At 27.7% G+C, this 24,945-nt stretch overlaps 1 protein-coding gene across 2 annotated transcripts in view; it reads right to left on the bottom strand.

Annotated features, from left to right (window-relative positions):
• Positions 1–24,945, bottom strand: part of LOC129913215 (putative uncharacterized protein DDB_G0286901) — a 57,871-nt gene that overhangs the window by 20,495 nt on the left and 12,431 nt on the right. For both annotated transcript variants that reach the window (XM_055991778.1, XM_055991784.1), the window contains exons 2-3: positions 21,385–21,538; positions 20,907–21,272 (exon numbers count right to left, since the gene is read on the bottom strand). In XM_055991778.1, coding sequence (XP_055847753.1) covers positions 20,907–21,272; positions 21,385–21,538 — 520 coding nt within the window. The remainder of the gene's footprint in view (positions 1–20,906; positions 21,273–21,384; positions 21,539–24,945) is intronic.

Raw genomic sequence — 24,945 nt, 5'->3', positions numbered from 1 at the left:
TTGAAAAAAAAAATCAATGCAAGTATTTTTATTTTATTTTAATATCGTCGAATTTCTTACAATTTTGGACATTTATAGATTAAATACTATGTATAGATAAAATAGCTTATAAGTTATTTTAGCTATAATATTGAACCTAAATTAAGGCCAAATACATAGTCAAAATTGTAATAAATTCGACGAATATTAAAAAAAAAAAAACAAAATACTCAATGCACACATTTTACATTGATTTTTTTTTTTTTCAATGCAGAAATTTTTTATTTGCAATAATTTTTTTTTAATGCAAAATATTTTTATATGCAACAAAAATTTTATTTTCAATGCAAATATTTTTATTTATTTGCAATAACAGTTTTTTAATGCAAAATATTTTTAGTTGCAGCAAATATTTTTTTTTAATGCAAATATTTTCTATTTGCAATAAAAATTTTTAAATTTCAAATGCATTTTTTTAATTGATATTTTTACAACCCTGTTCTGAACACGTCGCACAGTGGGGCAGAATAGGTCGATTTGTGAACTTTTTTTCATTAAAATTTTTATTTTTCTCCAGGAAATTAAGTAAGGGGACAAAATATTAATACATTTGAAAAAACCCATAATTTTGAATTTGAACTTTGTTTTAAGAAATAGTTCTTCAGTTTAACCTAAGAAAAAAATTGTGTGGGAAGGGGGCTGTATCACCCCTCGTTCCGGTGGGAGGGGAAATTTTCTGAAAATTTGACCTTAAATAAAAAAAAATACATAAAATCAAGAAAAAAGACATAGAATACTGTGCAATAGCTTTTTTTAAAGCTTATTTTCCATTCTTTCATATGCTTTTTGATTAAAGTATTTTTCACGAATACTTTTTGTGAAATATAATTTCAAAGTCAAAACTTTGAAAAAAATTGTCAAATTTAATGTTCAAGTTATTTTTTTTTTTCAAATTTGCTTTGTAAGGTGGGACTTTTTTTTTAAAAACCTTATAGCCGCATCAATTTTAATTGCAAAAAAATTAATAATAAATTAAATTAAAAAATATTTCAATAAAAAAAAAAATAAACAACAAAAGCACTAACTTTTTATATCAAATCACCCTGTTTCACGAAACTTCTTATAATAAAATAAAAAAAAACAACTTTTAAAAAGAAAAAAAACATTGTTTATAAGTAATCAGTGTATGATTGTCAAAAAAAAAATGATTTTGTAATTTATTTTAATAAAAACAAAAAAGCACTTTCTTTAAAACAACCGTTTTTTGAAGTTCAAAATTTCATTAAAAATATTTTAGGCAAATATTTAGCAAAAGTGTGTATATGGGCTTATAGAGAAATTGCTTATCATGCTTTCTCCATTTTTAGACTTGCTAAATATTTGCCTAAACAGAAGATTTTGAGAAAAAACTTTAAGATGCGTTTCAAAAAATTCATTATTTTCTCATTCAGTTTTTAAATATATATTTTTTTAAATTTTTTTTGCAGAAGAATAGTAATTTACATACTTTTATCTATGCGAAAAATTTGTATTTTATTTTTTTCTCAAATAATATTGAGTTTAACAAAAAAAACAAAAGAATACCTTTTTTATTACTTATGTATTAAAAACTGAATTTTTGCTCTAAAACTCTCAACTTCAACCGCATGAATAAACATAAATCAAAGACTTTGAACAAAACAAATATGCTCATTTTATCAATTTTACTGTTAAGTTTAGAACTCGTGATCTTTTTTTCGCATAGCTTTAATTTAAAAAATAACCTTTATATAACCACACTATATGGGGCTGCCCCACTGTGCGTCGTGTGTTGGTGACCTGTGAGCAAAATTTCTGAAACAGAGAATCTAGAAGTTGTTTTGAAGTGCACAAATTTCAAATGGACTTGACGAATTATTATGAATGTCACGTAAAGAATTAAAGAAAGAAACGTAAGAGAATTATTTTCGTTACAGTGTAGTCCTACTTTTCTTTTTTTTTCTGTTACATTACATATTTTAGATTTTAAATCATTTAAGCTAAAAATCTACAAAAAAAAATATAAACAAATGTGCCTATCATTTTGCAGCGCAATTTGTCTAATACTTTATAGAAGACAACTTTTGTCTATTATAAAAAATATAAAAAACAAAAGCTGACCGATTTATATTTTCTTAACTAGCCGACCTGCCCGTTGCATAGCGCTTCGCTGCTATGGTTATGAGTGCAATCAAATAGTGTTTTATGTATAGTGTTTAATGTATATAGTTTGTTTTTGATTGTTTGTTTGATTATTTGTTTGATTGTGTTTGATTGTATGTTTGATTGTTTAGTTTGTTTGATTGATTGTTTGTTTGATTGTTTGTTTGATTGTTTGATTGTTTGTTTGATTGTTTGTTTGATTGTTTGTTTGATTGTTTGTTTGATTGTTTGTTTGATTGTTCGTTTGTTGTAAGTGTTTTGTTGTTTGGTTGTATAATGATTTGATTGTTTGGTGGACATTTTGGCCTATAGGAACTTTTATTTTTATTTTTGACTTGTTGACTAACAGTAAGCTATAATGTTTATCGAATAGTCATCTTCATTAACACTTTTATAAGACTCAACAGTCTGCCTTTCCCCTTCATGACATTTAAAGTTAATGAAAGCTTGATATGCAAATTGCATGAAAGAGAAAAAAAAAAATATATATTTTTTCACACTTTACTACCCTCCAATCGAATACTCTTCTCATCATGAATAAACATTTATACAAATATTGAATATTTTCTACTGGCAATAAAACTAATTCACGCTCCAAACACGTGATGACAATAAACGATTATAATTAATCAAAACAAACAATAATAAAGATGAGGGTAAAGAAAAAAAGTTTTATTGTTGGCTAAATTAAACTGACATCGAATTCAATATGGGTCAAATGTGTTGCCCATTGAATGTATCGAAGTTAGCCAATGAATTTCTTGATAAATTTTATTTGTATCACCAATTTTTATTGAAAATCTTAATAAAATAGTTTTTTTTTATGTACCGAATAGCTAAATTGAAAAGTGTTTTTGTTGTTGCGCAACACACTAGGTACATGAAAATATCTTGTAAACATTTTTATTTATAATGTCTGTTAAAAAGTTTTCTCCAAAATGTTTATTATTTTTTATTGGCTTGGTGTTTTCTTTTTTTTAACACACATATCGTGACAGTTTTATTGGGATTGTAATTGCGGTGATTGTGGAGTTGCGCGCTTTATTGACAATACAAACTTCACTTAATGCCCTGTTACTTGGATTGATCAAGGTTGTTTATGGGTGAAATTAATTTGTATTCCAATGGTGTGTAAAAGCGTTGAGTATGACCAATTTAATGTAAATTGATCATCAAAATAAGGCACATCCAATAGTGACAAGTGTTTACGATTTTTGATGTATTTTCTCCAAAAAATTACAGAATGTGGGTTATTTGATAATAAATTTGAATAAGTAAAAAATTACTTTTTTTTTTTTTTTTTTTTTTTTTTTTTTTTTTTTGGAAACTATATGAGTCTTTAAATTAAATAAAGGATAAAGAATTTTCTTATACTCATATATTATATGTTGTTTATTTAACAAACGTTTTCGGGAATTCTTCCCATCTTCAGGTTCAAGCAAATAATAAATATTTTAAATATTTTAAATTTAAATTTACATAAAAATCAATTTCTCAAATCTCTTAAATTTAAAAAATTAAAGTAATTTTTAAAAAATATCAAATAAGAATGTATGAATTTTAATTTGGTTTTAATATAAAATAAGATAAATGAATAAATGCGTTTTAGAATTTTGTCTCAAATATGTCTTTAGTTGTAAAGGGTTTCAAAAATGCATGTAAGGAAGATCGTTCAAATAATTTGTTTTTATTCATATTATTTGTACGATGAATATATATTTCTTCGTATGCATTTAATAATTTTGGGTTATTTATTTGTTTTAATAACCGAAAACCTGCTAGGTTATGATTAAAATTCATACATTCTTATTTGATATTTTTTAAAAATTACTTTAATTTTTTAAATTTAAGAGATTTGAGAAATTGATTTTTATGTAAATTTAAATTTAAAATATTTAAAATATTTATTATTTGCTTGAACCTGAAGATGGGAAGAATTCCCGAAAACGTTTGTTAAATAAACAACATATAATATATGAGTATAAGAAAATTCTTTATCCTTTATTTAATTATTTGATAATATTTATCATACATATTATAGATTTTTAGGTTGAAACATGAATTGCGAGAAGCTCTACAAACTCGGGAGGATAGGGTAAAGGCACTATAGTGCTAGTATCCGGACAGTTAAGGTACGTTTAAACTTTCTCGTCGAATAGTTTTATTGCTGTTCAAGCTATAGCAAATATTTTGGTAGTTTGTTAAAGTTTGTCATTTTTGTAATAATGTTACATTCACATAATTTTTAAATAAAACATTTTATTATTTAAAAATAAAAATAATAAAAAAGTTCGATTTGCACTAGCGTCCGGACGCAAAATCTAGTTTCCGGACAAATTTATTTCAGTATCCGGACACGATAATTTTGTATGAATTTATGATTCTTTTTCCGCTTTTATGAAATAAAACATCTTTTGTTTCTGAAAAAAATATGAAAAAAAAAAACTGTTTGGTAGGTACTATTAAAGGTTTAAAATTGTTTTTAATAAAAGTTATCACTAAGCAATCAACAAAAATTACACACTAACAGCTTATATTTGTTAAAAGAATTAATAATATTTCATTTCAGTTTAAAAAAATCCTATAAGTGCTTTTGTATTGGGTACCTACAAAACAAACGAAAATTAGTTCTTATAATAAGGGTAACAGTCCAATTTTCTTAGTAAACTTTTCGTTAAACTATTATAAATAAGGACTTAGGTACGTTTATGTTAAAACGAGATTCTTGGGATGAAATTGAAACTTCGTTCGGAATCGAAGGAATTGTCAAAATTGGTAGGCTTGGAGATAGATTGAAGCACGGAACGAATATTTCCAGAATTCATAATTACTGAAGGTGACAAAAAAATTTAGGGTTCCTCATTCCTCAATAACATCACATTGTTAACACCATATCCATATTTTTCATTATTGCTTCATTTAAAAGTGGTGAAAAATTTTGTTTGGAAGTGTTTGGCCTACATTTTTTGCATCCTTATCATGAACTGTTATGTCCCAATCAGATTAGGGGGATTTAAAGACACTAACGACAGCCGACAGCATGATGTGGGTTGTCTTCAGTGGCAATGCGTACAAAATTACTAGATTTTTGGAACAAAATTCACTCAACTTTAGTGTTAAATGTGTCCATCACAGGATGTTCCACTTTGTCATGAAGCAAGCGTTTGTGTCCGCAGTTTGCAACATAATCAAAAAAGGTTTCGCTCCTCATCTAGTAGTAGTCTGATAAATATTTATGTAGCCTAAGGAGGCTACACAGAGAAAATAACGAAGGGATGACTTTACTTCTGGTATATTTAACTTTATTTCTGGTGTATTTAACTTTATTTCTGTTACATTTAACTAATTTCTAATATATTTAACTATATTATGATTAAATTTACCAGAAGTTAAGCCTAAAAAAGCGATTTTTCCTTTTCCCTCATATTTTCAGTATCCGGACACTGTGTCCGGGAACTAAAAAAAGTCTTAAATTTTAGTTTTAGTATCCGGACACTAAAAAATATAATAAAAAAAAAAACTTTTTGACTATTTTATTAATAAATTATCAAAATGTATCATATTTACTCAAAACTAACAATTTCCTTTTATAATAAAATTAATAAACAGGTCTCAATTTTCTTAGTTTTTGCAAATGTTTCCACTATTTTTTTCTTACACAAAATCATTTTCACAACCTCACCCCTGATGTCGGACACTTAACTGAAGTATATCTCTTAAACCAGTCAGGTTATCTGCTTGAAACTTTGCATTTATATGTGAAATACATCAGAGAAAGTATATTTGTGGTTATATTCGAATTTATTAGGATGATTTACCTATTGATTGCAAAAATATCACAAAGTGTCCGGATACTAACACTGTCCGGATACTGGTGCCTTTACCCTACGTTGGATTATTATAATAGTGTTACAGAGGGTTTTTCTTTAATTTTTGTAAGGAATCTAGAACGAGGTCCAACACTCATCGTGATTTGAAAAGTGAAAATGTAGTTTTTTTTCGAACAAAAAATTGGAACTATCTAACATTTCTCTCGGTTGAAGGTTAAGTGCGTACATATTCTCTCTATTAACTTCTGAAAAGTGTGGCTATCAATACAGAGAGTCCTAAAGGGATACATGAAACAGTCATTACAAGTTATACTGAATTTGTTCTTGTACTTGAATTATTACAATATGAATTTAACAAAATAGGGGTTTTCAAACCAAAAAAAAACAAACAAAAATAAACACATTTTTTAGAAATGTTGTTTGTTTATTTTAATCCAGTTAAATAAGGGTTTAACCTCGGAATGAATGTTAGTAGAAATTTTTTTTGCTCAATATCTTCCTTTTGCCATTCTATAACATATCTCAAAAGTCTAGAAAAATCTCATGTCCGCTTGTCGCGATTTCAAGGTCATATCGCGAAATGGAGATTTTCAAAATTAGCAAAAATAGGCTATGGTAGTATATACACATATGATACATGATTTCAAGGTATTTTTTAATGCTGATTCCAAAAAATCTAAAATCAAGACAATCTGACGTCTCTGGAAAAAGTTATACCTATTTTTCATCTGTCAACTCATATTATTATAACAGTTGCAAACTTACTGCCGAAAAACCCTTAAAAATTATGGTAGATGAACCAAATTTTGCATGAAGATTTTAGAATCCATCATTATTAGAAATCAAAACAATCCATTACAAAAAATATATATACCTACGAAATAATGGTATTTTTTGATGGAGGAGCAAATTTTAGGATATGCACTAAAGAAGATTCTTGTTCATCTTAGGAATAAGTGCAAATAGGCTAATTTTTTCATTTTAATCTTTGTTTGGATATTCTTTAACTACCCTCAAAAATCTAAAAATATCTCATGTCCGCAAGTCCTAATTTTCTTGGTTTGAAAATAAGGTGCAGATTTTAAAAAATTAATAAGAAAAGTTTAAATTTTTATATGTATACCAACATAAGCGACATGATTTAAAGGTATTTTTTAACACTAATTCCAACAAAACTCACAAACAAGTCAACCTGACCATCCCTGAAAAGTAATGCACCTTATTCATGTTGATCTGACACAAATATCTGAAGTGTAGTTTTCCAATTTTTTAAAATCTGCACCTTATTTTCAAACCAAGAAAATTAGGACTTGCGGACATGAGATTTTTTTAGATTTTTGAGGGTAGTTAAAGAATATCCAAACAAAGATTAAAATGAAAAAATTAGCCTATTTGCACTTATTCCTAAGATGAACAAGAATCTTCTTTAGTGCATATCCTAAAATTTGCCCCTCCATCAAAAAATACCATTATTTCGTAGGTATATATATTTTTTGTAATGGATTGTTTTGATTTTTAATAATGATGGATTCTAAAATCTTCATGCAAAATTTGGTTCATCTACCATAATTTTTAAGGGTTTTTCGGCAGTAAGTTTGCAACTGTTATAATAATATGAGTTGACAGATGAAAGACAAGTATAACTTTTTCCAGAGACGTCAGATTGTCTTGATTTTAGATTTTTTGGAATCAGCATTAAAAAATACCTTGAAATCATGTATCATATGTGTATATACTACCATAGCCTATTTTTGCTAATTTTGAAAATCTCCATTTCGCGATATGACCTTGAAATCGCGACAAGCGGACATGAGATTTTTCTAGACTTTTGAGATATGTTATAGAATGGCAAAAGGAAGATATTGAGCAAAAAAAATTTCTACTAACATTCATTCCGAGATTTACCCCTTTTTTCTCCTTATTTTACTGTATTATTTCTCTTTGAAGAAAAGCCTTTATTTTTGTTTGTTTTTTTTTTTTGCCCTGAAAAACTATGTTTTGTTGAATGCAAATTGTAATATTTTTCGATCTAACTTCAACTTTGAAACTTTTATACTTATTTGAAAACTGCAATATTATTTTTCAAATAATAAACCAGACTCACGCCATACAAATTTTTTTCGGCGTGTTGCTTTGAAATAAAAGTAAGAAATGTAGTTTTCGTAAAACTTGAAACTGTTAATTAATTTTCAGCTAAATGGCGTAAGAAAAACAAAATATTTTGATCAGTTAATTGTTTTTTACTATTTGGCAATATTTTAGTGAAAAAATAGTAAAAAAAAAAAACCAAAATGAATTATGGGCGGAGGAAGCAAAATACTGTTGCAAAGTAGAGATTTTTCGAAACTTCACAAAAACTGCATTGGATTCGGGATGGACAAGTTACTAAATTTTGAGAGCCCTTAATTTGGCCTATCAGTATATTTCATTTGATCCATTACTTTTGGGACACCCTGTATAGTTAACTCGAAGAAAAATTCAGATGGATATTCTACAAACTTTAAATTTTAAAAATGCTCATTAGAGGAAAGAAATTATGTTTTCAAAATTTTCCGTAGCTCCTTTATTGATGCGCCTTTTGACATTGATGAAGACTTCTTCAAAAAACTTTATACCTACTTATTCATAACATGATCTGCAGTCTCCACGCATCAACATGGCCATAAATGCATAAATGGGTCCCGGAAATCCGTCTGTCTGTCTGTCTGTCTGTCTGTATAAGGAGCTACAGCCTAAACGGATGGACCGATTGATGTCAAACTTGGTATGTAGCGTCATTTGGTGACTCTCCAGAGGAATTTTTGGAATTGATTTTTTTGGACCAAAAATAACGGTACTTGTCATATACCGATTTTAGTAAAATTGAAATATCTCAAAAACTGCTCAAACGATTTTGTTTAAAAATTTCAAGTAGTAGTTTTAAGCTAAGGTCTATCTTTTAATGAAAAAATTTTTGTTTGAAAATCATTATTAACGGTACCTGCCATAGAACCGTTTTTTTTTTTTCAAATCCGATTATCTCCGAAACTGCTTATTTGATTTCAACGAAACTTTTTGTGAAGAAGCATTTATATAATTTAAATATGAACCAAGAATAAAATTTCCAAAAAAATAAATTTTTTTTTTTTAAATCAAATTTTCGAAAAAGGGACATTGAATTTTTTTGAAATTTTGTTGTAAGATGTTGATTAGTAATTTCTACAAAATGGCATACCAATTTTATTTTAAAACTCTTTTTCCAAAAAATTACACTGTGTTCGAAAATGGAACTTTTTTTTTTCCGACAGAGGGCTCTCATATCTACTAAAGATAATTCGAGTATGCTGAACACGATGGCGTTCTTAGTTTTTCTGGATTAGGTCAAATAAGAAAGATTTTTGCGTTTGAAATTTTGTTTGCACATGCCAAAACTGAGGGTATAAAACACCATATATTTTCCAATTTTTGATTTTTTATCGATGAAAAATGATGGAAAATCTATTTTTTCGCAAGTATTATTCGTAAAAGAAGTTATTTGAAAAAAAAATCTGCCGAATGACATTTTAAATCATTATTTTATGGCAAAAAAACGTTGATTTTTCTTCAATTTTTCTAATATTTTTCGTATTACTTAAATTTAAATGCAGCACTCGGTGGCAACGATTTGATGTTGTATTTCAGGATAGAATATGGCTTTGTTTACAAATACGAATAGGCAGTTCCTACCTATCTACAATATTGGTTAAGCTTAAGAGTGAAAAAGTAGCAGTAAAACACTGTTTTCTTTTTTTAAAATTTTTAAGTTTATAAAATAAAAAAATTACAAAAAGTTTAAATGCAATACCTACATATGAAGGGGAAGTGGGGGCAAAACGCCCATGGGCTCAAGTAGCATAAAAACCCGCTTAAGAGAAACCCTCTTTAGAGAAAAAACCGCTTATCTGAAACACGTTTCTGATCTTTAAATATTTTCTTCAGTTAAAGTGGGACTGTGACAAATATATTATGTGTTGTGTATGTAAGCTCATATAATGCAGATGGAAGTAATAGTAAATATGTTTTAATTTTAAAACAAATTGAAAGAAAAATGATTTTTTGAACTTAAACAAAAATTAAATAAAAATATTGATACCATGCCTGATTTTTTAATTAAATATCTACATCTACATAATGTATAATATTCCAGAGTACTAACACATACAAGGTGTGTACAAAAAAATGTTGAGTTTTCGCATACATTTGTACCTTTATAGTTAAAAAATGTAAGAAAAATTGAAGAAAAATCGCCGTTTTTTTGCCAAAAAATAATGATTTAAATAGTTATTCGACAGATTTTTTTTCAAATAACTTTTTTTACGAATAATACTTCAAATAGAATAGATTTTCCATCATTTTTTTATCGATAAAAATCAAAAATTGGAAAATATATGGTGTTTTATACCCTCAGTTTTGGCATGTGCAAACAAAATTTCAAACGCAAAAATCTTTCTTATTTGACCTAATCCAGAAAAACTAAGAACGCCATCGTGTTCTGCATACTCGAATTATCTTTAGTAGACATAAGAGCCCTCTGTCGGTTTTTTTAGCTATCACAGTGTTATTTATAAAAAATTAGTTTTTTAAAAAACGGCTCTAACGATTTTGAAATTTTTTTTTCTAAAAATGAATCTTAATATATCAATCAAAACTGCATACTTACTTTATAGGGCAATTTGATTTCAGATTTTATTTTTTTTTAAACAATAAACCCATATTTTTTTTCCAAATTTCTATATAAAAAGTCTTAAAAATTTAAGAAACTTTAACTCTAAGAGCAAGTTCGTGCGACCCAGTCGTGCATTTTATTTTTAAAGCATTTGGACAATTAAGTCACAAAATTATTATTTTTAAACTAAGTCCTTTGGTTTTCCTTCATTAATTATTGAATGCATTCAGTAGCACCGATCATATCAGTAACAATTCAGAAATTTTCTTTTATTTTGAACCCATTCATTGATCATTCAGGTGAACCACAGTGAAGGCATTTGGAATTATTTTAATTCAATATTGCCATAAATCAAAATTGCACTTGAAAAATAAAATCCAAGTGCTTTTGACTATTGCATTTCGCAATAAAAGCTCTGTCATGTTTTAACAAAAAGGACTTGGGTTGTTTTTTTGTTCTAATCTAGAATTCAGTTTAAAAACGACTTATTTTTTTCCCGTCAACTCATCAATGGCCAAATTTATGCTCCAGATTTGTTATCCTGTATCGGCATAAATTAAATTAGCTAAAATAAATTTTGTTGCACGACGTTTTTGGTTTTCCACAAGCAAACAAAATAAAAATACAGTCAATGTTTAGATCAGTAAATTCTGATTACAAGACATTTTCTCTTGGATATTTGAAAATGAATAGAAAATATTAAGAAAATCAATAATTTTGATACTTAATTTTATAAAAAAAGAAGCATAAAATAATTAAAAGAAGCATTTTGATCATTTACTTAATTTATCTTTCTGCCTTCAATTATAAATAAACAATTCAACACATTTTAAAATCAATAAAAATAAAACAAAACACAGAAAAAAAAAAACACAAAATGGGAAAAATAAACAGAGTTTTTGCAACACATACCAACAATATTCTGATATCGGCTAGAACGTCGACTACTATCATTTTGATTTGAAAAGTTTTGCATTTCATATGGCTCACCCACATATACACATAAAAATTAATCAAACATTAATACACACGTGTGGATACTTTTCGCGCTCCAAGCAAATATTTAAAAAAAAATTAAAAACTCACACACAGATGCTCTTAACGTTTGTATCGTATTTTTTGATAAGAGACCTTATCAAACTTGTTCGCGTTTTACTATTTTCGACAGTAAATTGATTACAATTTAACTAAAATGCTTAAGTAAACTAAAAAAAAAAACGAATTATTTTTTGTTTTGTTTTTTGTTTAAACTGCAACACTCTTGCAGTTTTAATACAATTTTTCCTTATTTGTTTATTTTTGTTAGAATTTTTTAAACACTTTAAGTCGTCTACTGTAGATTTTATTTGCTTATATTCCGAGTGTTAGATAATAAGTTGATTGTTGATACACCACCCACAGACAGTATTATTATATGAAAAATAGGTAAACAGAACAACTAAAACGTCACAAATTAGTACATTTAGTTCAATAATTTTCAAAAATTGCCTTCAGACAAAAATTATTCATTTAAGAAATTTCCGAAAATAAAATAAATGCAAACAAACCGGCCGACGACGGGGGTTGTAATAAATTTTCAGAAAAACCTTCGATGAAAAACCAAAATGGATCGGTCTGAAGTTTTTAACCTTCATTCGGAAGTACAAATACTCTCAAATAAAGTTTAGATTAGTATGTGCCACATGAATATGAAGCAATACATTATCTCTATTTTTGTTTTGTATTGACCCTTATAGGTATATTTTCGTATTGAGCATTTTATTATCAGTATCAAGAGAGGATTAAAATTGTGATGTCTCTCGAAAGAGATGATTATATTATACACTCATAATAATGTATGGCTCTTTTTGATTTTTGAAATTTTTTTGGTTATTCGCTGGGAGAGATTTGTTTTGAATTATATTGATTAAAATTATGTGATTTAAAAATTGATGAAGCTAAATGAGTTGGAATAATCGTGTTTTCCGCATAGACGAATTTTATTTAATTTTTAATCCAAGCAATTTTTATAAATTTTAGTTGAAAGTGATAAGTTAAAACCAAAATGATATTAAGAAAAAAAAAATTACGTATACGCCACAGTGTCTGCATTTGAGCGTGATTCAATCACTTACATGACATTGTTGTTTTATATTAATGTTTTTTTTTTTTTGTACATCGAAATAATAAAAGTTATTCATTTTTCAGATAGTTGATCTTCTTCGAGATAGTCTTCTCTGCATGTCTGTGTGTCTGGTAGCTTAGCGATTTTTATTAATGCAGTTCGTAATAAGGTTAACTGTTTTAAAAAAATATTTATTTTAATTTTTAAATAAATTCGTTTGAAGAATAATTCAAAAATATTTAATAATTTAAATAAAAACAAATTGGGCATAATTGGCCGTGTTTCAAAAGTGAGTGAAAAAGTTCATTTATTTAATATGCGTTATTAGAAAATATTTTAAAATTGGAGATTTTGAAACTATGACATGATATTTTTTATTCTTATTTAAGTGTAAAATGAATTATCAAATCTTAAGTTATGTTACGCTAGAGTTTTTTTGATTCTGCTCAAAAGTTTGACATTTTGAAAACAAATGAATAGCTTATAAGATCGATTTGAAACTTTGCAGGATGTTTGTATGTGTATTTAGTTAAAAATGCAAATGCAAGTGGTCATTTAGCGAACTGTGGCAATTCAACCGTTATTTGTTTAAAAGTAAATAATTTTACTATTTTTCGATGTTCTGATAAGATCCAGAGATGATAAAAATACGTGTACATTAGGGTGGTCCAATTTTTTGGTTTTTACATTTGAGTTGTTCCCCACTCAAAAATTGGTTGCATATGTGTTTTGTATTACACACGTGAAATTTCAGCTTTTTAGGTGAAGTGTAAGTGGGCGCTCAACAAGCTCAAAGTTTTTGCTCACATGCTGTTATAACTGGGTCCTCATGCCTAGTAATTAACTCTTGTTTGGATTTATCAAGTGGATTAAGTTATGATGTGGTAAAGTTTTTCATAAAAAACCAATAGTTAAGTGATATTTTCACAGATAATAATTTTTGTTCATTTAAATTCGTCTGTAAGTATTTTTTGCTTAAAGTTAACAAAACAGAATTAATCAATGAAATACGAGCTAGTGACTCAAAACCAAAGAAACATGAAAATCATTTACATGGTTGTCGGGAACATGCGTGCTTCTGCTTATCATGTTTAAGCCAAATTCCAACCTCAAGCCAAGTCCTAATACAATATAATCAGATATTAAGGGTAAGGTAAGGGTAACAAAGTCTAATATTCCAAAGCTAATGAGCGCCCTCTTCCTTTTACTTTTGAGGGCTAAAACTTTCAGCATGTGTTGGTATTGATGTCTGAAGCAAAATAATGCGTGGGGAACTAATGAATTATATGGTTTATTTTTTTGCCTTATAACGTGGACCACACTAGTGTACATGTACTTTAAGGTCACGTTAGTTTAATAGGAAATTTGTTGACAGACAGAAAAAATTCACAGTCAGGTGCACCACCAGTACATTCATAAAACAATTAAAAGTGTCGTCACCAACTTTTGGAAAAACCGACAAAGTTATAAAAACCAGAGTTATGCGCGATAGATTTATTCGCGTCAAAGATGTGAAAAACAGATTCTATGAAAAACCAGATCTATTAATACCAAAGCTATAAAACGTGGTTTTTGGGTTGGCAACAATTGAGAGAACGATATACAGGGTGATTCAGGAGCAATGTGCCAAAAATCTAGAGCTTGTAGGTTGGGTAGAGACAAAAAAAATCGTATGGGCTAGGCTTTTCCCCCCGTTTGAGGGATAGTTGTCGAAAAAATGGGCTTAATTTCGCCACAAAAATTATTAAAAATCAACCGTTACACAAACAATGACGTGCTGTACCTTTTTGTAAAACCAAATTTTGTGTCTTTTATCTTGTTTTTAAATATTATTATCTTTTCTCTCAATTGTTGCCAGTCCAAAAACCAAGTTTATAAGCTGTGGCATCCATAGCTCTGGTTTTTCATAGCTTCGTTTTTTTCATATCTTTACTTTTTCCAACTTTTGAATGTTAGAAAAAGCAACAATTAATTTTATTCCAAAAAGAATTATGCTATTCAAAATTTTGCAAATATTTTTTTAATTACATTTTATTTTAAATAAACATATTCTTCAATTTCTATTTTCTGGCCTAGTTTGCGAGTGTATTATTTTGAGAGTGAGAGCCTTAGTGTCTGACTGATTTTTGAATGCTAGAATTTATTGTTACGAAAACATTTCATTTCGTCAACAGTTTGTTGCATAAATGACATAGGGCAAGAGGGGGCAGTTTTGAACACGGGGCACATTTGAACACTGCATATGAAATTTTAATATATCAATCTTTTTTAGAAGTATTTCGATATTTGAACCCGTCAACACGATATCCATAAATGTCAATGACTTTCCATCGTTATCTCGGCTGACTTTCAGATTTATAGGTGGAAGGTGATTTTTATAGTGGTTTTGCATTATTTCAGTTTTTTAGTTGTAAGAGTTTAAAAAAAAATTGGTACGTGATTTCAAAACGCAATACAATTTTTGTTAATGGTTAATGAATTTTAAAGTAATTGACGGTGAATTTTTGAATGAATATATTAATGTTAAATATTTATTCAACATTTTATGTCGTTGACACAGTTGGGGCAGTTTTGAACAAGTATGGTGGGGCACTTTTGAACATGTTCAAAACCGCCCCGAGCAGTTTGTATCAGACATTTTAAGGACACTTGAATGTGTTTTATTTAATAAATCGTAATGTTCTTATAAAAAATAATAATGAAACTAGCATTTGTGGGCAAAATTAAAGAAAAAATGGGAATATGTACAACATAATTGAAGATTAAAAAAAATGCCTGAATTCTTCAAGTTCTGCTAGACTCTTCTCGATGAGAACTCGATTATATACCGCTAAAGCGTTATAGAAATTAAAGTCAAGCTACCTACACCAATAAATGCTCCTAGTACATGAAGAACATCCGCTTTGTTAACATTTGGATTTAATGTCTAGAAATATATCTATATATATTAAAAATAAATCTATATTACTCTGAGAAGCATAAATGGTATGATTACCATTTTTCTAAGATATATTTTAAATGAATTTTTCTTGGTTTTTGTTTTTCTTTTGAACTTATAAATGTGATGAACTGATAACTATAGTTTAAATTTTAATGTTATTTCTTTTGAGTTTTTATTATTTTTTGGTTAATTGAATATGACATAATAATCAATTTGGAGTTTTTCTATGTTCTTATTAAAAAACTATTAAAAAATTAAGTATTATTTATTCATTACAACGAAACTAATACTGCTGTTCAAAAGTGCCCCTTCAATGTTCAAAACTGCCCCATACATGGGGCACTTTTGAACATAAGAGCCTTTATTTTTAAAACAAAAAAATTCAATATAAATAATTTGTTTAACTAACCAAATGTTCTTTGAAATCAAAGTTCAATGTTACTGTTCAATGTTAGTACACTTTACAGATCAAGAAAACGAACATATTTCGTTCAAGCAGTGGCGAAAGCAAAAAGTGTTCAAAACTGCCCCACTCTCCCCTATCAATAGAAATAATCTTTTCAAAAAAGGCCTAATTATGTCAGTGTTAATAACACTAGTTTACAAAAAAATATAAAAATTTTGGACACCAAGTGCCGTTATACTTTTCGTATAGATGAGCCCTGAAACTCGAAAATCTTATCTAAAAAAATATTTATGCATAGGTTTTCGAGATATGATTTTTCAAAGTTTTTTGTCGTTGTTTTTTCCAGCCTACTTAGTATTCGGGCTATATCTTGAGTAATAAACGAATAATCTGAACAGAAAAACCGGCGCCTGGAAGCTGAGTAAATAGGCAACAAACACTAGAACAGCTTTTGTGGGTAACTCCAGATGTTTAAGTGCAATGTATTAAAACATTTTACAAAAATCGAGTTTTTAAAGAAAATTTCTGAAAAAAAAATTTTTGGAATCCTCATAGTTTTAAATTTATTTAAATCCTCATAGTTTTATATTTATAAATTTTAAAATGATAATTTTCTCTCTATGACCATTTTGGTAACGATCAATATTTTCGACTTTTTCTGTTACTTTTTGAGTTTTTTTCTATAACTTGAAAAGAAAGCCGAATTTGAAAATTTTTATTAAGTAATTTTTTGTAGATAATTAAATTTAGTGTTTAGCAGTGGTTTTATTGCATGCATTTTGTATTTAAAATTACTTTTTATCATTAATTTAAACCATAAAACCACTAAATGCAAGAAATATTTTCAAACTTAGAAAATAGTAAATCTATTTTCGTTTGAAACATTTTATAAAATAAAAAAATAGTTTCGGGATTTAGGATGAACGATATCATAATGAGAATAGTTTTTAGAAAATAGAGGTAAATAAATTGATAAAACAAAAAAAAAATACAAAACTCCAAATTACAACTTCTAAAATGTGTTGAATAATCAAAATATCATGAAAAATACCACTAATCTTTTTGAATCTTGTATTTAAGCAGTGTAAAACTGTGTTTTATTACTGTCAAATATAATCCCTTCATGTGAAGCACTGGGTTTTCATCATCAAAAGGCCTAATTATGTCAGTGTTAATAATTGTTTTTATTTTAAAAATTAAATGTGCCATACAGCCGGGCCGCTATATAGGTATTTCTATGTTCTTATTATTATTATCTTCTTGGATATTCTTCATTCAAATTGAATAAAAAAAAAAATTGAAAACAAAATTATTTGTTCCTCCAAAAGTTAAAACTTTAAATGGTTAGCTCACTTTAAGGTACTTTGAACTAAAAAATCTAGTACGTACAACTCTTTCATGCATTTTATTTATATTATACTTCTGTGAATTAGACAAATATTTGTAAGACAGTTATAAATATGCATTTTCATTTCAATAAAATCTTCTATGGATCTCTATTTCTTCTTGCGAAACCAATACATGTCTTTTGTCTGTAAACAAAATTATGCCTACTCAAAATGAATGTCAAATTTTATCACCGGTTTCTTGATTATTTTGGTTTAGAAAGACTTTCTAAACTAGTTTACATTTAATTTTTTCATTTCATTTCCATGTCATGGTATTCTGATTAAAATTTTATATGCACATACGCACTTCTGATTACTATTGACGTGATCTGATTATCATTAAAGCAACGGCATTAACTCTTCAGCAAAGAATCGTATCCAAGTTGACTACAAACTTATGAATTACTTGAATTTTTTTTTAAATATTCTTGATTTTATCAAATGAAAAACATGTTTGCTTTAACTTGAATTATTAAAAATATTTTCGATAAAGGTATTTTTAGCAAAAGTATCAGAAAAGTATGTAAGATAAAAGTCCTTACAAGTGTCTGACTAAAAAAAAACTAATTTATTTGTAAAAAAATAGTTTTAATTTCACTGCCTGTCGGTCTACCTGACATTGCAATGTTGATAGTGATTTGACGTCGTTGATGAGTACATACTTCATTTGAATTATAACAAATTGATAAATTTTAATTTAAGTTTTAAAAACTTTCAAGTACGACGGTAGCACTTTTATTAAATATTGAATTAGCTATGATAAAAATTAATTATATTAAATTGTAAATTAATGAAGGCTAGATTGAAAAAAAATACACATTCATGTATGTCTCATAAAAATTCTTTCTTCAAAACCTTATAGTTAAATGTGTTAATGAATATTTAGGACTGTTGATATTTATGGCTTTCGAAAAAAAAAAACAATACTTGTGTGTACATCCATTGGTGCATTTAATTAGAAGAAAACCAAAAAAAGACAAATATAAAGGTGTTAATTGTACTTGATGAAAAAGTTTCAATAATTTAAACGCTGGCGATTAATTAACATGGTGATTTTGGGAATGCACTTTATAAAATACCAGACTTTTTGAAAGTCAGCACCACAAACAAAAAAAAAAACAGAAATCCTAAGATGAAGAACTTATAATGCATTTCTACTCGCAATATTTATGTAGGTAATATAGGGCAAGTTTAGGATTCGAAAAAAAAATTCAATCTCGCCATATCAGACACGACATTACGATGATGCACCGAAAAATAAATTTGATAATAACAGCTATCAAATTAACATTTTTCAGTGACAAAAGTCGTCCAACAATTAAAATATCAATTTTGATATTTTATCATATCATTTTGACATTTTTTAATTTCAATTGGAATAGTGAAAATTTCTCTTTGACAATTAAAATATCATTTTGACATTTTTTTAAGTTTAAGTGGATAGTGAAAATTTCACTTTGACAATTAAAATATCAATGTTGACTAGATTTTACGTTTTAATTTATTATAATGAAACCTATTTCTTTCCTTTTCATTTTTATTATTTTTATTATTTTAAGAATTTTCTTTCTTTTTTTCAAAACATTACTGAAAGGGAATATTCTTTACAAAATAATGGTGATATTATTTTTTCTATTATAGGTGATATAATTGTTTTGTTATTTTCTCCCAAACTATGTGAAGTAAAATCTTAGTGCCGATCAAATTTTCTCAGTAAATCATACATTTTACTTCGAAAAAACACAAAGCGCCTTTAAATTAGTACACATTAAGAATTTTTTATTTAATATTTTTCAATAATTTGGAATGAGAAATTGATATGAAAAAATGATAATAAAATATCAAAAAAAAATTTCCAAAATGTGACATTTAAATATCATCCTGATAATAAAAATGTTGTTTTGACATTTTAAATATCATAAAACACATTTTATAGAGCATTTTTGGCTGATATTTAAAAAATGTTAATTTGATATTTAAAAAATGTTAAATTGATATTGGTTTTTTTTTTCGGTGTGGAAAATGCCAAAAAAGTGGGTTCCTCAATTCTGTATGTCTGTCCATCTCTATGTACCTCCAGGCAAAGCCTAAACTACTTATGAGCTATTTATTTTTACCTTGAATTTACCAGTTGTGGTTGATTAGAGGAGAAAAAAAATTTTAGATTTTTAAATAAATATTTCAATTTTATTTTTTTTTTTTTGTTTTGAAATATCAATTTTTTGAAAACGGTTTGATATATTTTATCGAAATTTCGTTTTTATAAATAAAATTTTCTTAAAAATGAAATAGGTACCAATTTTTTTTTGAAAAATATTAGAAAATTTTTATACATAAATAAATAATATTAAAAAAAAAAACAACTCTAACGATTTTCAGTTTTTTCTAAAAATTCGCATATTGTATAAAAGATCATAATTATAAAAACAGATTTTATTTTTTTAAATAGGAAGGTACTATGTATAATGAAATTCCCTAAAAAATCGAATTATAATTTTCCCTAATTTTGTTAGGTATATAAAAAGCTTTAACATTTGAGTAACTTTTATCATAAGAGTAAGTACGTGCTATCCAGCCATGCATTTTATTTTTTTCGCTTCCTTTTTGAGTTTAAGTTAAAAGAGTTTTTATGATTTTGGAATGCTACAAATGAATGCTACGATTTTTTTTTAAGTAATATTGGGTTGAAAGGTTTAATTTTTGCCTATGTAAATACTAAATACATGAGAAAATTATAAAGAAAAAAAGTCCACGGGGGTGAAAGAAGGACCAAACACTGGAGAAAAGTCCTTAATAGTTCCATCACATAAATAGTTTGTGTATAAATTTTGAAGACCTTCCAATTGACTTCACTTAATTGAATGCAAGGCTAACTTTTATTTTAACAGAGAGGCAAGAATAGGCTTATATTTTGTGGGGTGATTTTTTTAAAACGCGGAAATCATTTTTATCCTAATCAAAAACTTAGCTTGTTTCAGATGATTTATCGTTTAAACTCACCACCTTTTTCTTAAAGCAAATACCATCAAAAGAAAACAAAACCATCATTTATATAAAAAGCTTTAACTTATTTGCATATTATAAAATCAAAAAGAAAATAACACTCCAAAGCCCTAATGTAGTTGATCCATTCGAAGGGTCAATTAACTTTCCAATTTATTGCGTCTCATAAACTTGTGTCCAAATTATGAAAGAAAAAAATTTAAGATCCATAATTTTATGTTTTTAATGCATCAAGGGTTTTCTTTTATCTAGACTTTCTGACTTTTTTTAATAGAGTTTTGATTAGCTTTGAAAGAAGGTTTTGTAATATGGTCTTTTCCTCATTAAATGCAAATAAAATTCTTATAAGGTTTGGTGTGTTAGATATAATATCACAAATAAGCTACTCACCACTACCATTTCCATTTGAGATCTTTTTCTTTTCTTTTTCTTTATTGATGGTGTTGTTAGTGGTATTGTTGTTGTTATTGTTATTGTTGGCGTTGCCGTTTGTCAAATTTGGAATCTTAGCTGCAGTTGATTGTGAATCGGTTCCACTGTTACCATTTTGATTGATTTCAAGGGGATTCCAGTCCATTCGCCTTTTACGCTGTGCAACTGCTGCTGCAGCTTGTTGTTGTTGTTGTTGCTGCTGCTGTTGTTGTCCAAAAATAGTTTGAACATCAATTATTCTTGGTCCTGCAGTTGGAATTTTGCCGTTTTGTTGCTGCTGTTGTTGTTGTTGTTGCTGTGTTTGTTGTTGTTGATGTTGTTCATCTTAAAAAATATAATACAAAATCTTTAGTTAGATTTTTCTGATTGATCAATTGTTTAATATTTTCTAAAAAATCAATATATAATATTTCATTGTATAAAATCTTTCTTATACCTGTCCACGATTCTTCAGAATTTGGTGGGGAATCAACAAAATTGATCACCTGATCATAATCATTATTAAATGCATTTTGTGTTTGATTTGCTGCGAAATTGTTGTAGTTGCGATTGTTGTTGCTATTGTTATTATTGTTGCTATGTGTTAAATGCTGCAAATAGATTAAAATGAAATATACATTAAAAGTTGTTAAAGGAAGAACTTAATGCAAAAAGATCTTTTGTAAATAACTATATTTTTTTTAAATTGATAGAGAAATAAACAATTATTTTAATGCATCAATATTTAAAAAAGCTGTTGAATTATATTCTGTTCAGTACAAAGTTCTCTTAGGTACAAATGAACCTGACGAATAAAAGTCCAACGAAAATTCGGTGATATGAAACGTAAATATATTAGTTGAATGGTGGAGTCAAATTGACTTTATACCTCGGAATCCAGGGAAAGTCGATGAATTTGCAAAACGAGTATAGGACTGTATTATTAAAGGGTCAAATAAGAAAGTTAAAAAACAAAATTTCACCGCTCTCGATTACAACAGTTTTATGGACCGTTTACTGTCATTCGAAATTGCTGTCTCATTTTAGATTTTGCTCAAACTTTGTAGGGATGTTCTCCAGGACTGTAAGGAAGCAAATCCATGACGATTTAATTTTAAGTTGCGTGGTTTCCCCGCTATCAGCATTTGAACTTTTGCAAAACGTCATTTTCATGTTACTATAGTTTGGTGTCTATTGAAGATATCGTGTTAATTTTAGATTTATTTTGTTGAAAAACATCTATATTTAATATTAGGTAAGTATAAGCCTCCTATATATAATAGCCAAGGTTCTGGAGCCAGTCAAAAACCATGAAAAACCAGTAAAATTACCAGTTTTTCAAAAATTGTTTTTAATTCAGGGATAATTATTACGTAATTTTTTAAAATTTATTAAAAAATTAATTTTCTTAAGCTTTGAAATGCCATTTCAAACAAAAAGATATATTCAATAGACGCAACACGCAAAACTATAGTAACATGAAACTGACGTTTTCCAAAAGTTTGAAAGCGGGTAGCGGGGAAACCACGCAACATAAAATTTAATCATCATGGATTTGCTTCCTTACAGTCCTAGAGAACATCCCTACAAAGTTTAAGCAAAATCTAAAATGAGACAGCAATTCCGATCGAACGCTTTCATACGGAATGACAGTAAACGGTACATAAAAACAGTTCTAATCGAGAGCGGTGAAATTTTTTTTTAACTTTCTGATTTGAACCTTTAATAATTCAGCCCTATACTAGTTTTACATATTCATCGACTTTCCCTGGATCAGATTTTGACACACTTTAATAAAAAAAATTTTCAATTTTGTTGTCGACTTATTCTTCTACTTACTCTTTCTACTTGTCGACTTATTATCTTAGTTTTTATATGACTATGTAAACAGTCCAGACCAGGAAAAATAAAATCTAAGTTCAAAAAATAGTCCGGTCAAAATAGACATTCAACCCAGAAATAATTCGCATAGAGCTGAAAATTGGTACAGAGCATATAAATGTCGATTTAAGTAAAATGTCAAAAGTCTCAAAAAGTCCCATGTGTGCATAAAAAGTTATTCAAGTTTTTATGTCGAAAATGTAGGTTTTTATTTTCTAACTTTGAAACGGGAGAAGCTATCTAAAAAAAAGTATATGGATGTCTTGTAGGTTTTGTTTTTTTCTACGACATATTGCTTGGAAGATATCGTGGTCTTAAAATGTGTCAAATGTCGAAAATATCGATTTTTTGCCTATTACTCTTAAACGATGAGCCCTATCGAAAAGTTGTCTTTGAAAAACTGGTAGATAATGTGCTTCTTTGTCTCTCAAAAAGAAAATTTTTTTTTTTTTTTGATTTGGTCAAAATTCAAAAATTGCGAATTTTTGTACCTAGTTTCTAAAACATGAGTTTTTTTTACATATTATATTTTAACTTACATATATCATACACTAAAAAGTTTTCCACAAAATAGCTGAGGGAATGCTTTAGTAACACTTATCGTTTTAAAGAAAGTGCGCTCGAAAGAGTGGTATATATAGAAAATATCGTTTTTTTTTTCTATTTTCGTCAAAAGGTCAGTATTATATAAACAAATTTTCATAGCATGTGTGTGTATATTATATGTGTTTTTTACATATCGCTATTCAGTTTTCATTTTTCAGAGCTATAATTAAAAAAAAGAATTTTATTTTTATAAAATCAAAAGTAACAGTTTTTTATTCTTAACTCTTCAAGAATGCAGTTTTGAAATATATTTTAAACTAATTTTATAGCCCATGATGTTTTTCATAAAAAAATATTAGGATGTGCTTTTTCATTATTGAGTGTTTCAAGATCATGAAAGTAAGTGCACATTATTGTAATAATAAATCAATAATCCTTTTATTCTTAGCTGCATAGGAAAGAAACAATGAAGAGACGTGCTATTAACTAAGGCCAAATAAAATAAGACCAACGTTCAAATAATCATTAATTTGTTGTTCGAAGATCCTTTTTATGAAACTAAGCAAAAATCTTTATACTAAAAGCGGAGAGACAATTTTACCCCATTTTCAATCTATCAAAGTGAAATAAAACCAAGTGCTAAAAATTGGTTATATTTCTCTTTTCAAAAGCGAAATAAGGTCCATTTTTGAGAAATTTGCTGCAGAAATTTTGAAAACTTTAAAACTACTTGTCAACTTGAATGTTTTTTTCTGAAGCCTGGTACGCTGCTCGCGCTAAATTTTAGCTCCCATACAAATTATCGAAAATTTTTAGCCGAGATAAAATGGATCCCATACAAGTTATCGATAACTTGTATGGGAATTTTATCTCAGCTAAAATTTAGCGCGAGCAGCGTACCAGGCTTGAACAACTGATATTTAAAGGCCCTTCGCATGAATGTTAACCCTCTGTAGGCACACCACTTTTTTGCGAATTTGGTGTATACTTTTTCATGTCGCTAGAACTTTTTTCTGTCTCACTATTTTATAGAGAATCATATATAAAATTGATGTAGAATTTTCCGAGGAATTCGAATATTGTATTCACAATTTCAAAGAAAGGTATTTTCACTCTTAAAAAGACACTTTTTTGTGAACACCTTTCATTTTTGTCCTGCCAAATTCGCACCCGTGTGCCGACAGAGGGTTAAATATAAAATTTAAGTAATTTTTATTTCGAATTAAAATTATTGACAACTTTAATAAAAAAAAGTACATATTCCATAATTATGTAAACATTTATAGTTGTTTTAGAAACTGTGCACACGTGTAGTTAAAAAGGTCATTCAGTTCCCCTTGAAAAATTAAAAACAAAAACAAAACAGTAACTAATTTAATCCACGTGGGTTTAAGTTCATCTGGTTTTCCAAGTGTCGATTTCCAACTCAGTATAGTATGTTAGTTATATTACTAAGCTACGTCATCAATAGTACCTACCTACGCCTCCAATATCTTCTCATAAGCTCCATTGAAAGCTTTCAAATCTTAACTTTTTTTGCTTGTATTTTCCCTTTGAGCAAAACGAGTTTATTATTTCATAAATAAATGAA

This window comes from Episyrphus balteatus, chromosome 1, assembly GCF_945859705.1.
Source record: "Episyrphus balteatus chromosome 1, idEpiBalt1.1, whole genome shotgun sequence".
In the NCBI taxonomy this organism is placed as follows: Eukaryota; Metazoa; Arthropoda; class Insecta; order Diptera; family Syrphidae; genus Episyrphus; species Episyrphus balteatus.
Note: the sequence above shows the minus strand (reverse complement) of the source record. Positions and strands in the feature narration are given on the sequence as shown.